Source organism: Ananas comosus, linkage group 7 (assembly GCF_001540865.1).
Source record: "Ananas comosus cultivar F153 linkage group 7, ASM154086v1, whole genome shotgun sequence".
Lineage (NCBI taxonomy): Eukaryota > Viridiplantae > Streptophyta > Magnoliopsida > Poales > Bromeliaceae > Ananas > Ananas comosus.
Window position 1 is genome coordinate 13,540,638 of NC_033627.1, and position 12,018 is coordinate 13,552,655.

A 12,018-nucleotide genomic window follows, 5' to 3' on the forward strand; every position below is an offset into this window, starting at 1 on the left:
GGATATCTAAAAAATGAATATAGAAATGAATAACCAAATATTTTAATAGTATTATATTTTATATTAATAAATTAAATTATAATATTATTTGATTCCTAATATGTGTGTGGATATATGGAACATAAAGACAACAATAGTTATTATTTGTGGGAAGATAATAAGGAGTTTGATAACTTTTAATGAAAGGATAATATATCCTGATGGAAAAATAAGATTGTTTTTTTGTAATCTTCATTTATTTTATTATGAGTTTCATATGTATAAAAATTACACTTGTATATATTAAATCTTAAATTTTATTCAATTACATATATATAGGTATATATAAAAATATGAAAATAATGTAAAAGTTTATTGCATTGTTGTCAATTCTATTTCATATTTATATGTATATATTAGTGTATGTTATCATTATTCGACTAGTATCCGAATATTTATTCGATCCATATTTGAATCTGAAAATATATCTGATTGTATTTAAATCTGTTTTTAGTGAATTTTAAGGTGTGTGATATTTTGGTGTTTAAAATTTATTTTGTTGTTATTTTTGACTCAAATTCTATTAATTATTGCACTCAAAATCTATAGTATAATTTAATTAACTGAAAATTGATGTTTCACCAATATAATAGTAATTTATGACATTAATTATAATACAACAACATCACTGTCATATTCTTAATATGATCATTATTTAACCAACTAAATTAAATAGTAAACTTTATTATGACAGTTTAAAGTAAAAAAAAAAAAAAAAAAATACAACAGAGTAAAGTTCAACATCTCAAAGTTTGAGGACGAGAAGCGCAATTTATCAGAAAATTTTGAGTCAACTTAAAAGTCTTCATTCTTACTTAATTTTGAGCCGATTTTATTAATTAATTCTGAATTCGATCCAATTAATTAAACCGTCTTGGAGAGAGAAATTATTGTCTGCAACCAGATTCATATTTCTCATATAATATGCTTTATATTCGACGATTAGTTATTTAAAATTAAAATATATTCTGAGAGATAAGATAAACAACATTTGAAGGATTGACGTGTAAATAATTATAAATTTTTCAAATATATTACTTATTATTAAACAGTCTCGATAGTAGGTTTTACTCAAAAGAAAATTTGTTTGAAGGAGGATTTCTTTTTTGAAATCACTAATATAAACACAAGGAGGTTGCATTCTCACGCTGTCAATTTATTTTTAAAAAAATTAAAATTTTAAAATAATTTTAAAATTGTAGATTTGAGGGTGTAAGATATAGATCTTTTGCTAAGGAGTACAACTAAGTTTTAAACATTTCGGACCTGTTATTTTGGCTCAAAAATTTTCTAATTATTACAACTCATCTAGCCGTTATGGTGCGTGCCATCATTTCGACCGAATAATTTTTTAAATGAAGAGGAGTAAAAAATACTACTACATGCAGTCAGGCAGTCAGCCGAGATGGAGTTACATAAAAAGTGCATTTTGGTCGTCACTAGGGGTGTAATGTGGGCTGTGTCCGACTGGGACAGCTCACATTATCCGGACCAAAATGGGTTATGGGCGGGCTTTGCCCGGTCTGGCTTCAAATTCAGGTTGGGCCATACTGGGCCGAATTATCAAGTCTCCAGCCCAATACAGCCCGAAAGGCACGGGCTGGGTCAGTTTTACATCCCTCGGCTGCAACCATTTTCAATTTTTTTTTAACAAATTTTAGGGAAAATTTTAAATACCCCATTGGTTTTGCACTTTCTCACTTTAGTACCCTGTGGTTTAAAGTGTATTAAGTTAGTACATCGTGGTTTCGTACTTTCTCACTTTAATATCCTGTGGTTTAAAGTGTATCAAGTTAGTACTTTGTGATTTCGTACTTTCTCACTTTAGTATCCTGTGGTTTAATATTTCGTTAAATTATATACAAAAAACTTTAGATACTCTATCTAAGTTTATCGAATATTTATTTTAATACTATTTAGTTTTAACTTTGTCACTGATTTAACGAAAAAAATACCTCGAAGTGGTAATAAAAAGAGAAAAAAAAAAAATCATAGAGTACTAACTTGATACAAAAATGAAACCACAGCGTACTAACTTGATACACTTTAAATCACAGGGTATTAAAGTGAGAAAGTGCGAAATCACATGGTACTAACTTGATACATTTTAAACCATATGGTACTAAATTGAAAAAGTACGAAACCGTAAGGAAGTTTTTTGAAGTTTTTCCAAAATTTTATAAAAATTTTCTAAATAAGGTGTGGCAAACGTAAAAGTATTAAATTGTAGGGGCCAAAGTGAAGCGTTTTGTTAAAAAGCTTGTACTAATTTGCTTTCTAAAAATCTTTGTTATAAAAGCTTGTTATATTTTGCTTTGTAATTTTTTCATAAAAAGTTTGTACATCCGACTTTTATTATAATCTATTTTATAATAATTCTTTTTTTCTTTTTTTTTTTGAGAAAAAGGTAGCACGCTACCTGCTTCATTCATTCAGATAATAAATTTAGCTACAATGAATTAATCCCTCTTCGAGGGTAAAATAATTAATTTTAGAATAAATATTAATTTGACTTCGTGTTTTAGTTTATATTTACTTTGTACCATATAGTTCAAAAACTCTCATTGAACAACCATATGATTTTATCTTTATTTGTATAAAAAAAAAAATACTATTAAATAAAATAAAAAAATATTTTTTTGGATTACTATAAAATAGATAAATACAACTTTTTGAACCATGGAATAATAAAGTAAAAGTGAGCTAAACTATAGAGTAATTAAGTGTAATTTTTTGAATTACAGAATACCAAAATAAAATTGAACTAAACTCCAGAGAGGCAAATTAAAGTTTACTCTTTATTTTATGAACCATAGATAACCGAAAAGCTTGTAGATCATACTTAATATTTCATGGATTAGTCTTTTAAAATCAAAATCCAATCCAATAAATATAGTTTGTATACAGAATTAAATAGCTTTAAAACTAAAAATAAAAATATTATTCGATTTATAAGAAAATGTCGTACACAAATATATTCGGGTAAACTGTGTGCTAACAATCTCTTATAAAGTGAATTTAGTATCACATAAATTTTTAACATTTAAAATATCAAATTTGCTGATGGAAAAAATTTTGAATTTTAGATAAGCGTGCGAGCACCNTAAACTGTGTGCTAACAATCTCTTATAAAGTGAATTTAGTATCACATAAATTTTTAACATTTAAAATATCAAATTAGCTCATGGCGACATTTGATCTTAAATTTGCTGATGGAAAAAATTTTGAATTTTAGATAAGCGTGCGAGCACCAAAATCGTGAGTTAGAATAAAATTATTTTAATATTTTGCAGTAAAATTTATCCCTTTTTAATGCTAGATTTTTAGACAAAAACAAAAAAAAGGGTTGACCTACTCAATAGCGAAACGACCAAGTCAAACTCTTACCGAGTCAAAGGAAATGTCAAGCTTATAAAAAGAGTGGGTGCTACAGTGATATTCTATGCAAATCCTTCCACTTCCATCTCTCTCCCCCCTCTTTCTCTCTCTCTCTCTCTCTCTCTCTCTCTTTAAGTTGAGAACTCTGATTCTTGAATCACTATTGCTGCATAAAAAGGTATGAACTCTTATTATAATGATTTGTAAATTAAGCCATTAGTTTGTTTGCATTCGATTCTCATTGTCCTAATAGGCTATATATCCTGTATAAAGAGAGCTCGTTGTTTCTCTGATATTGGTAGTTTGTAAAATGTGCTTCTATGTAAACTTACCGACATGGTACGCGCATTTTTACTAAAAATTTTGCAGGAAAGATGCCGAAATTGAGATCTTTGGGTGGTCGAATACTCTATGGTGTGACACGGCTCGAAGCTCACATGCTGCCTCGCACCAACGGCGACATGGAGATATTCGTGCGTTCGAACAACGGCAATTATGCGCTTGAGGTGGATAGCTCGAACACCATCTGGGATGTGTTGATCGCCGTTCTTGGCGATATACGCAGTTTAGGGCGATGGCCGAAGCCTACGCTTTGGTTCAACGGCTCAGTGTTGGAGGAAGCTTAATCACTTTCGGACTACGGAATCCATGACCGATGCGTCGTTCAACTTAAGTACATCATAGGGCCAAACCGCGGTCCGAATGAGTATGTATAGATGTCCCCTTTCTAATTTTCGCTCCTCAACCTTTTTTTTCAATAATAATTCACTACAATTATCGAAAACATTGCATAAAATCAAGCATTGTACTTACAGACGGGAGTGGTCAAGCAGAATATTAGGACGAGGAAAGATTGTAATGATTCTTCAGCCTTCAGTTATATGGCTAAAAGAGTATGACAAAGTACTTCTTGATTTGATGGTAGTGCACACTCGAAATGGCGGGAATTTTACGAGAGATTCATGACGCGACATAGTTGCTAGGTTCAATAGAGTAACAGGGTTGAATTATGGAATCGAACATTTGGAACATCGCTTGTACTATTACAGACATGAATATCGAATAGTGAAAGGCATCATGAATCATCCTACATTTAGTTGGGATCATCAACGACAAGTAGTAATTGCTACAGATGCTGAATGGAATGATTATATCAAGGTATAGGTATACTATTATATTATTATCATTATGCCGATATGGATACTTAATTCTACTCGATTTAAAGTATCTTTTTTTCTCTTACGCAGGTGAATTCAGAAGCGAAGATCTATCGATGGAGAACAGTACCGTATTTTCATCAGCTAGAAATCGTTTGTTCGCGATAAAGAGGATATTTTATTCATCATTTGTAAAAAAAGAACTTTTATTTCGCCAAAATACAGCTAACAATAATTTTACCATTGCAACATTTGATAACATCGCAATTTGATTGTAGTATTGGCTAGTGCTCCTGCAGTTGTACAAAGTTTCAATCAAAGCAATTGCTCCAAGTTCAGCTTAATTTTTAAGGAATCAAATTGTTCCTTGTTATTTTCTAGTTCAAATAGTTCCACTATTTTTAGATCATATAAATCCACCATTCATATCTATTTAAAACTTCAGACAAAGATCAAATGTTTGTGGTCATCAGAAGATCAAATGTTTTGAAAGATGAAATACAAGCTCATGCATCAAGTAACAAAGAAAAATCTCTCAATCCATGCGATCTGTTTTATTGCAACGGCAAGCTAGGGGCCGACGATGCCTAGTACTTAACGACACTCTTTGAGGTTCGCAGCAGTCGGTAGAGTGTGCGGTTGGGGACGATGTAGAACACGTCGCCCGTGTTGAGCAGCGCGTCGGGGCGGAGGACCAGCCGCGGGTTCTGGAACACCCGGGGGTCGGCTATGGAGTGCCTTGGGTTCCGCGCCATCACCTCCGCCGCCGCCATGGGCTTCCGGTGGACCTCCACGAACCCACCGGGGTGGACGAGCTTCAGCACGCCGCGCTCGCGCCCCGCTACGCCCATGGTTGGAGGTGGTGGTCCACTCCCCCCCTCCCTCCAACCACCACTTGCTTAATGTGTGTGAAACTAAGCAGTGATGGGGGAGAGACAGGAGCGCGAAGAGCTCAAACCTACCTACTGCTTTTTATACTCAGGAGTGGGCAAAGTAAAAACAATATTTGATCACCGGATTTTTCATCTAGGACTTTGTTCAAAGAGTTCTACTAAGAAATGTTTTTGGCTTATTGATTTTGTCCACTATCCCTTTCTGTTAGATTATTGGTTTTCACGTTTCCATATTGCGCCACGACGTACGCTCCAAGACACCAATGTCACCAAGATCATTAACTTCATCTGCAAAGCTTGTCTTTGTTGTTGGCTTCTACTGCTTCATACTTCACTATCCCTACTATCCCTACTGATCTTGTAATGGTTCCTAGTGAGAGGAAAACATGGAGAGATAGGTTTATAACCTCTAGGCACACTTCCTTTGTTGGACACTTTTAACATTATACAGGTTCGAGAGAAATCAGAAGAAAATTCGATAAAGCAAAAGCAGATTTGCTATTCTTCCATCAGTCTAATACGTTTTCACGACCATTTTTAAGGCCTAAAATGTAGCTTTTATGATCGTGTCATCTCACATCATCACATTCTTTATCTGATATTGTTATTGCTATTCTGATTAAGAAAGTCATACATTCAAAATAGCTAATCTAAACAATCCCCATAGTGAAGATCATACAGGTTCGTGGCTCAATGTGAAAACAAAAGAGAGAATACAAATCTACATAAATTTGCATAATGATAATAAATGAAAGAAGAACAGAATGAGAATCAGGGAACAGAACAAATGAAGCTTGAAAATGAAAACAACCTTCCTCAACAGTCATCACATGTGGTTAGAGTGCTGGTTAGAGTGCTAAAGGTGCCAGTGGATAAACTAAGGCATTTTACAATCGAAAAGAACAACAAAACCAATAGTTGTAGATACCATAAGCATAGTTAAAACATAGAATGCACTACTACCATAAGCGAACAAACTTATCCTTTTATTAAACAGAACAAAGATAGGTAAGAAATGAAAAATAGTAGCTTCAATTTGTATTTTTCCTCCAGATCTTACACCATTACTACTGCAATTCCAGATACCTTAAAAAATTCGGAACACGTAGCATCCCACAACATCCAAAAAAATTAATCTTATTACTAACGTTAGGGCTGCAGCAACATCACAACGGCCTTCATCATTGCAAACTTTCACGAGAGGGCTATAACAAATTTGGCTCCACATAATCCACGAAAAGCATGTGAAATAAGCAGAGTCATACTCGACGAGAATTCATATGTAAGGTAACTTTGGATCATTCTAGGCTCCATACTACCAACACAAGTTCAGCGCGAGAAAGAACGAAGCGTACAAAACTAATCCTCTCAAGCTACTGAGGCAATGCCTCTTCCACCTCCTTCCACATATCCGCATTCCCTGAGAACTTCTCCTTTATCTTCTCCACAATCTCCTTAGCCTCCTCAACCTTCGACGCGCTCACGAGCCCGTTAACGAGCATCTTCATTGTCGAGAAGCACGGAATCCAGTTCCTCGCCATAGTCTCCCTGCACAACCCCAATGCCGTCTCAAAGTCGCCGCCTTTACATAGATAATAGATCAAAGTGAAGTAAAACGCGCTATCCCCCACACACCCTCTACTCCGCATCTCCTTGTAAAGCTTCTTCGCCTCCTCCAAATCCCCTTCTTTGCAGAACCCGTAGATCAAATGGTTGTAAGTGACCCAATTCGGCTTCATTCCCTTCCCCTTCATCTCCTTAAGCAAGGCCATGGCTTCCCCGGGGCGCTTGAGCTTGCACAAGCTCTGGATCCGCACATTGTAGGTGGTAAGCCCCGGGCGGCAATCGTGCTTCTTCATCAGCTCCAGAACCTTCTCCACATCGTCGAAGCGCTCTTCTTTGTAGAATCCGGCGAGCGCGGTGTAGAATGTGGTCCGGTTGGGCTTGATTTTAGCCCGGGACATTTCGTCGAGCACCGAGAAGAAGGAGCGCGAGGTGCCGGACTCGGAGAAGGACTTGAGGACGGTGTTGTAGGTGTCGAGGTTAGGATTTATGCCGTGGGAGGCGGGGAGGTCGCGGAAGAGGCGGGGGACTCGGTCGTGGTTGCGGGAGAGGATGCAGGCGAAGAGGAGGGCGTTGAGGGAGGGGAGGTCGGGGTGGGAGCGGAAGGTGCGGAGGGCGTCGTCGAGGAGGCCGGCTTGGCCGAAGAGGACGATGGCGTGGGAGAGGTGGCGAGGAGGGGAGTGGGGGGAGAGGAGGAGGGAGTGGAGGAGGGAGCGGAGGTGGTCGAAGGAGCGGGAGGCGGAGAGGGAGGAGACGGCGAGGGAGAGGGCGTGGCGGTCGAGGTGGGAGGAGGGGGAGAGCGCGGCGGCGCGGCAAATGGCGACGATGCGATCCGCGTCGGCGGCGGCGGCGTCGGGCGCGGCGGAGGAGGAGGAGAAGGTGCGGCGGTGGCGGAGGAGGAGGCGGAGGCGGTCGGCGGCGGGGGAGAACGAAGACCACGACATGATTAGGGTTTGAGAGCTCGGGGATTAGGGTTTCGGGGGGTTTTGGGGAAGGAGAGGGAGAGGTGGGCCGGAACGGTCCACATTTTCACGGGCGAAACGGGCCTGAGGCCTGGCCGACCCGGCCTGGCTTGTCCCCAACTTCGGGTTGCTTAGCTTACAGTGTTAGGCCCTCGTCACAACCGTCACACTGAACCGTACAGGTAACATTTCAAGCTCAATATCATATTTTTATGAATCAGTTTTCGTTTTTCGTCTTTGTTTGCAATGTCATTAAATATTAAGTTTGTGAATAAATAAAAATTTAAGATAAGCAAAGAGAGAATTTGAATTTGTTCATGCATGACTTAATTACTGTATAAATTAGATTTATAGATCACTTCCACTAGATCAAATATCTTATTTTGAGACAAACATAGTACATCATTTGCTTCATTTATAAAAAAAAAATATATTAGGTTATAATGAGTGAGGTAACTGTGCCTCGAGATAAAGTGTGAAATAATAATAAAAAAAAAACTACAATTGTTTTTTTTTTTTTTTGAGAAAAAAATAGCACGCTACCCGCTTCATTTAACAGAAAAAAAAAAAAAAACTATAATTGTTGAAATCAACTTGTTCATAGACTGTGCGATCATTGAAATCAGTTCATCACTAGTTCACTGCTCGCTGCATTACCCGGATCACATCCCACAACCTCTCTAAACATGCCAGCCATCGCATATGAAATGAACCCCTTCTTCTTAGTTGCGCCGTCCTTCGCTCTAAACAGTTCCCAGAACTCGCCGCCAGCTCCAACCACAGGACCCATAGGTCAAATATTATAGTTGCATACCCAACTTAAAATTTGAATATACATATCAAACTTAAAATTTGGATCTATCAATCCTTCCGAAATCAAAGTTTATTTCTCTTTCTACGGCTGCAAATTGTAGGAAGGAAAATTAATCTTCTTTGAAATTAATGAGAATCGAAATGAAATCCTCTCAAATCAAATAAAGATAATAGAAATCAGTTATTCTAATTCTAGATTAGATGAGCATAAATCTTACATATTTTCCAATCCAGAGATCAACAATTTCACACTGGTATAATCACTTGAGCGTACAAGCAGAGCATCCCCTGAGGCAAACTAATTCCTAGGATGGTAGTAAGGGAAGACGGTGTAGAAGGTCTGCAGGAAGGTGAAAACAAGAACGAAAACTGCTGCGATCAAGGAAAGGATGGCCCACGGGTTGCCGAAATAGTCCCTGACCAGCTTCGCCCTCCACTTGGGCCAATCGGAATCGCAGTACTTCCTCACGTCCCGGAACAACCCGGCGAGGTAGTGCTTCTCGAAATCCATGGCGGCGCAGTCGGAGAGCTGGTTGAAGAACACCGCCAGCTCCTTGTCGCTCGCCAGCTTGTTCTCCAGGATCCCGCTCTGGTGGAGTATCGCGACGTCTGCCGGCGTGTCGATGATGCAGTCCATGAACGTCGCGTAGCTCGTCATGTACGCCTCCTCCGGCTTGCACCCGCCGCACTGCTCGAATGCCACGAGGTTCGTGAACCGCGATAACGTCGAGTTCTCCACCGAGAGGAATGGGATCTCGAGCACGCCGTCGTGAAATGCGACGTCCAGGAACGAACCGGGATGATGCTGATCACTCTCGTTCCTTTTCCTCTTCTCGCCCTTCCTCTTAAACGTCACTCCGGCCTCCTCGAGCTCGGTCGCGGACGGAATCGTATTCGGCGATCTTTTCTTATCCGCCGGCGCCTGCGATCGGGAAATCTTTAATCGGAGATAAGAGAGGAGGGAGGCGAAGATCTTAGTCGGCTTTAACCATTTGAGAATAGTACCGCAGATGGTACTGCCCCTCGGGTCAGTTTGTGGTTTCGTGATGTAGCAGCGGTAGTAGAGATGCAACAGGTGGTGGAAATCTTTGGCTTCGCCGTGCACGGAAGCGGCGGCGGCGGAGACGCGACTGGCCAGCATCTCTTCCTCGGGCCTCTCGACGTTTCTGCTCGCGAGGTAGTTCACGAGAAGCTCCATCAGGGAGGGTATCTCCTCGTCGTCCATGGTGAACGTGACGAGCTCGAACAGCTTCTCGAGCACGAAGAGGGGGATCTGGTTCTCGAGCAGGAGCAGGTCGCCGCGCACGAGCGGCAAGCTCCATCCGGCGGTGCAGACGCTGTCGTCGTCCCCCTGGCTCCACTTGATGATGAACTCGAGGACAAAGCACCCGTCGAGGAGCAGCATCTCCACGAACTTCTCGGCGCTGAGCTCGACGGGCTCGAAGTAGCACCGCCGCGCCCGAGGCTCCAGCTCCCGGATCTCGGCTACATGGCGCGGAGGACGGGGCGGTCGACGCGGCTGTAGGGGTTGCGGGAGAGGAAGTCCTGCAGGTAGCGCCACTTGTGCTGCTCCATGGCGCGGAGGACGGGGCGGTCGCCGCGGCCGTAGGGGCCGACGGACACCATCCGGGGCTCGTAGAGGTGCGTGTTGCGCTGCCGGACGTGGGCCGGGACGCGGAAGATGGTGAAGCTCTCCGGCGCCATCGGGTTGCGGTTTAATCCCCTGATGTTCGACCTGACGGAGCTCAGCACGGCCTCGTCGATGTCTATGGCGACCGCCTCTCCCTGATCCTGTGCCATCGCCGGCGGCTATCCTGTGCAGTCGAAGATCGTCCTCGGTATGTAATCTCCCTCCCTATATTAGTACCTGTTCCAGATCCAGTCGGCACAAAGGGGCAATAGTAAAGATTTTCTCTAAGAAGAAAATTTTCTTTTTTCCCCTAAAAGCTTGTTAGGGGAAAACGCACTGAATTTATTTGAACTATACGTTTTTAAAATTTTAATATATTATCTAATTTTTAATTTATTAAGTTATAATCGGTTGATTTTTTTTTAATAAATAATATATTATTTAGTGAAAAGATAAACTAAACTATATGGACGAAACATCGCAGTGCAATGGGGTCGATAATATTTGAACTGCAAAATTTAGTGCTCTAGGATCGGTTTGTTTTTTTGGGTTGCGGATGAGCCTTTGAAGAAGCAAAGGAAGAAGCAAAGCTTATCCGCTTTCCTGTCTGTCCGGACCGGCAGCGCTTGGGCACCCCATCTCTCCCCCAACTTGCCTCGGTCTTCAGCCCACGCTGTACGACGCTGAAACGCATACCAGTTAGGGGTGTAATGTGGGCCGTGCCGGGGCGGCACGGCCCACATTTTTCGTGCCAAATCGGGCTAAGGTCAGGCCCGGCCCGGCCTGAATTTAATTCGGGCCGGGCCGTGCCGGCCTAATTTTTCTATCCTCTGGCCCGCACGGCCCTTTGGCCCGAAGGCACGGCCGTGCCGGCCGGGCCGTGCTTCGGGCCGGCCTATAAAATATTTATTTTAAAAAAATAAATAAATTTGTATTATTTATTTTAAAAAAAAAAAAGAAAAAGTTTATAGACTTTTGGTCCAATGGACCAAAAGTCTTTTGTCCATTGGACCAAATGTCCTCCTCCCCAGGTCTGCTGAGGCAGACCTTGGAGGAGAGCTCCTCGGGAGAGGGCCGAGCCCTCCTCCACAGGAGCTCAGAACTCATGGCCCAAGGCAATTGCCTTGGGCCATGGGATGCGGGCCGGGCGGCCCGGTGGCGACGGCCCAAGCGGGCCGTGCCGTGCGGGCGCGCCCGCCACCCTGCGGCCCGGCACGGCGGGCCCGATTCGGCCGTGCCGTGCCGGGCCGTCGGCGCTCTCAAAATGGTGGCCCAGCACGGCCCAGGCTTCGGGCCGGCGCGGCCCGGCACGGTGCTACAGTACCCGTGCGTGCTGTGGCCCGGCCGAGGCCGTGCCGGGCCGGCGGCCCACGTGCCGCCGGCCCGTTTTAATCCCTACATACCACGCACGGCTCGGATGCCAATTACAGATTAATTATTTATTTTAATAATTTATTATTATAAAAATTATATAAAATATATTAAATAAATTTATAAAAATATATAATATATTATTTTAAAGTAAAAATATTCTTTTCTGACTCAAATAAATAAAATTAAAGATTGCGTAATAAAATCAAACT

General features: G+C 41.4%; 2 protein-coding genes across 2 annotated transcripts; both read right to left on the reverse strand.

Annotated features, from left to right (window-relative positions):
• LOC109712687 (pentatricopeptide repeat-containing protein At1g61870, mitochondrial) lies at positions 6,433-8,094 on the reverse strand. The gene has a single exon (XM_020236416.1). The coding sequence runs from the start codon at positions 7,972-7,974 to the stop codon at positions 6,841-6,843; it is 1,134 nt and encodes a 377-aa protein (XP_020092005.1). The 5' UTR covers positions 7,975-8,094; the 3' UTR covers positions 6,433-6,840.
• On the reverse strand, positions 8,974-10,605 carry LOC109713282 (UPF0481 protein At3g47200-like). The gene is made up of 2 exons (XM_020237283.1): positions 10,309-10,605; positions 8,974-10,276 (listed from the first exon to the last, which is right to left on the reverse strand). Exons 1-2 carry the CDS (start codon positions 10,603-10,605, stop codon positions 9,104-9,106), a joined length of 1,470 nt encoding a protein of 489 aa, XP_020092872.1. The 3' UTR covers positions 8,974-9,103.

Bases quoted from the DNA above. Each gene is read 5' to 3' on its own strand.
- LOC109712687 (XM_020236416.1), bottom strand. From the start codon at position 7,974: ATGTCGTGGTCTTCGTTCTCCCCCGCCGCCGACCGCCTCCGCCTCCTC.
- LOC109713282 (XM_020237283.1), bottom strand. From the start codon at position 10,605: ATGGCACAGGATCAGGGAGAGGCGGTCGCCATAGACATCGACGAGGCC. The intron at 10,277-10,308 runs GTCCTCCGCGCC...GAGATCCGGGAG, and splicing joins ACAGCCGCGTCGACCGCCCC to CTGGAGCCTCGGGCGCGGCG.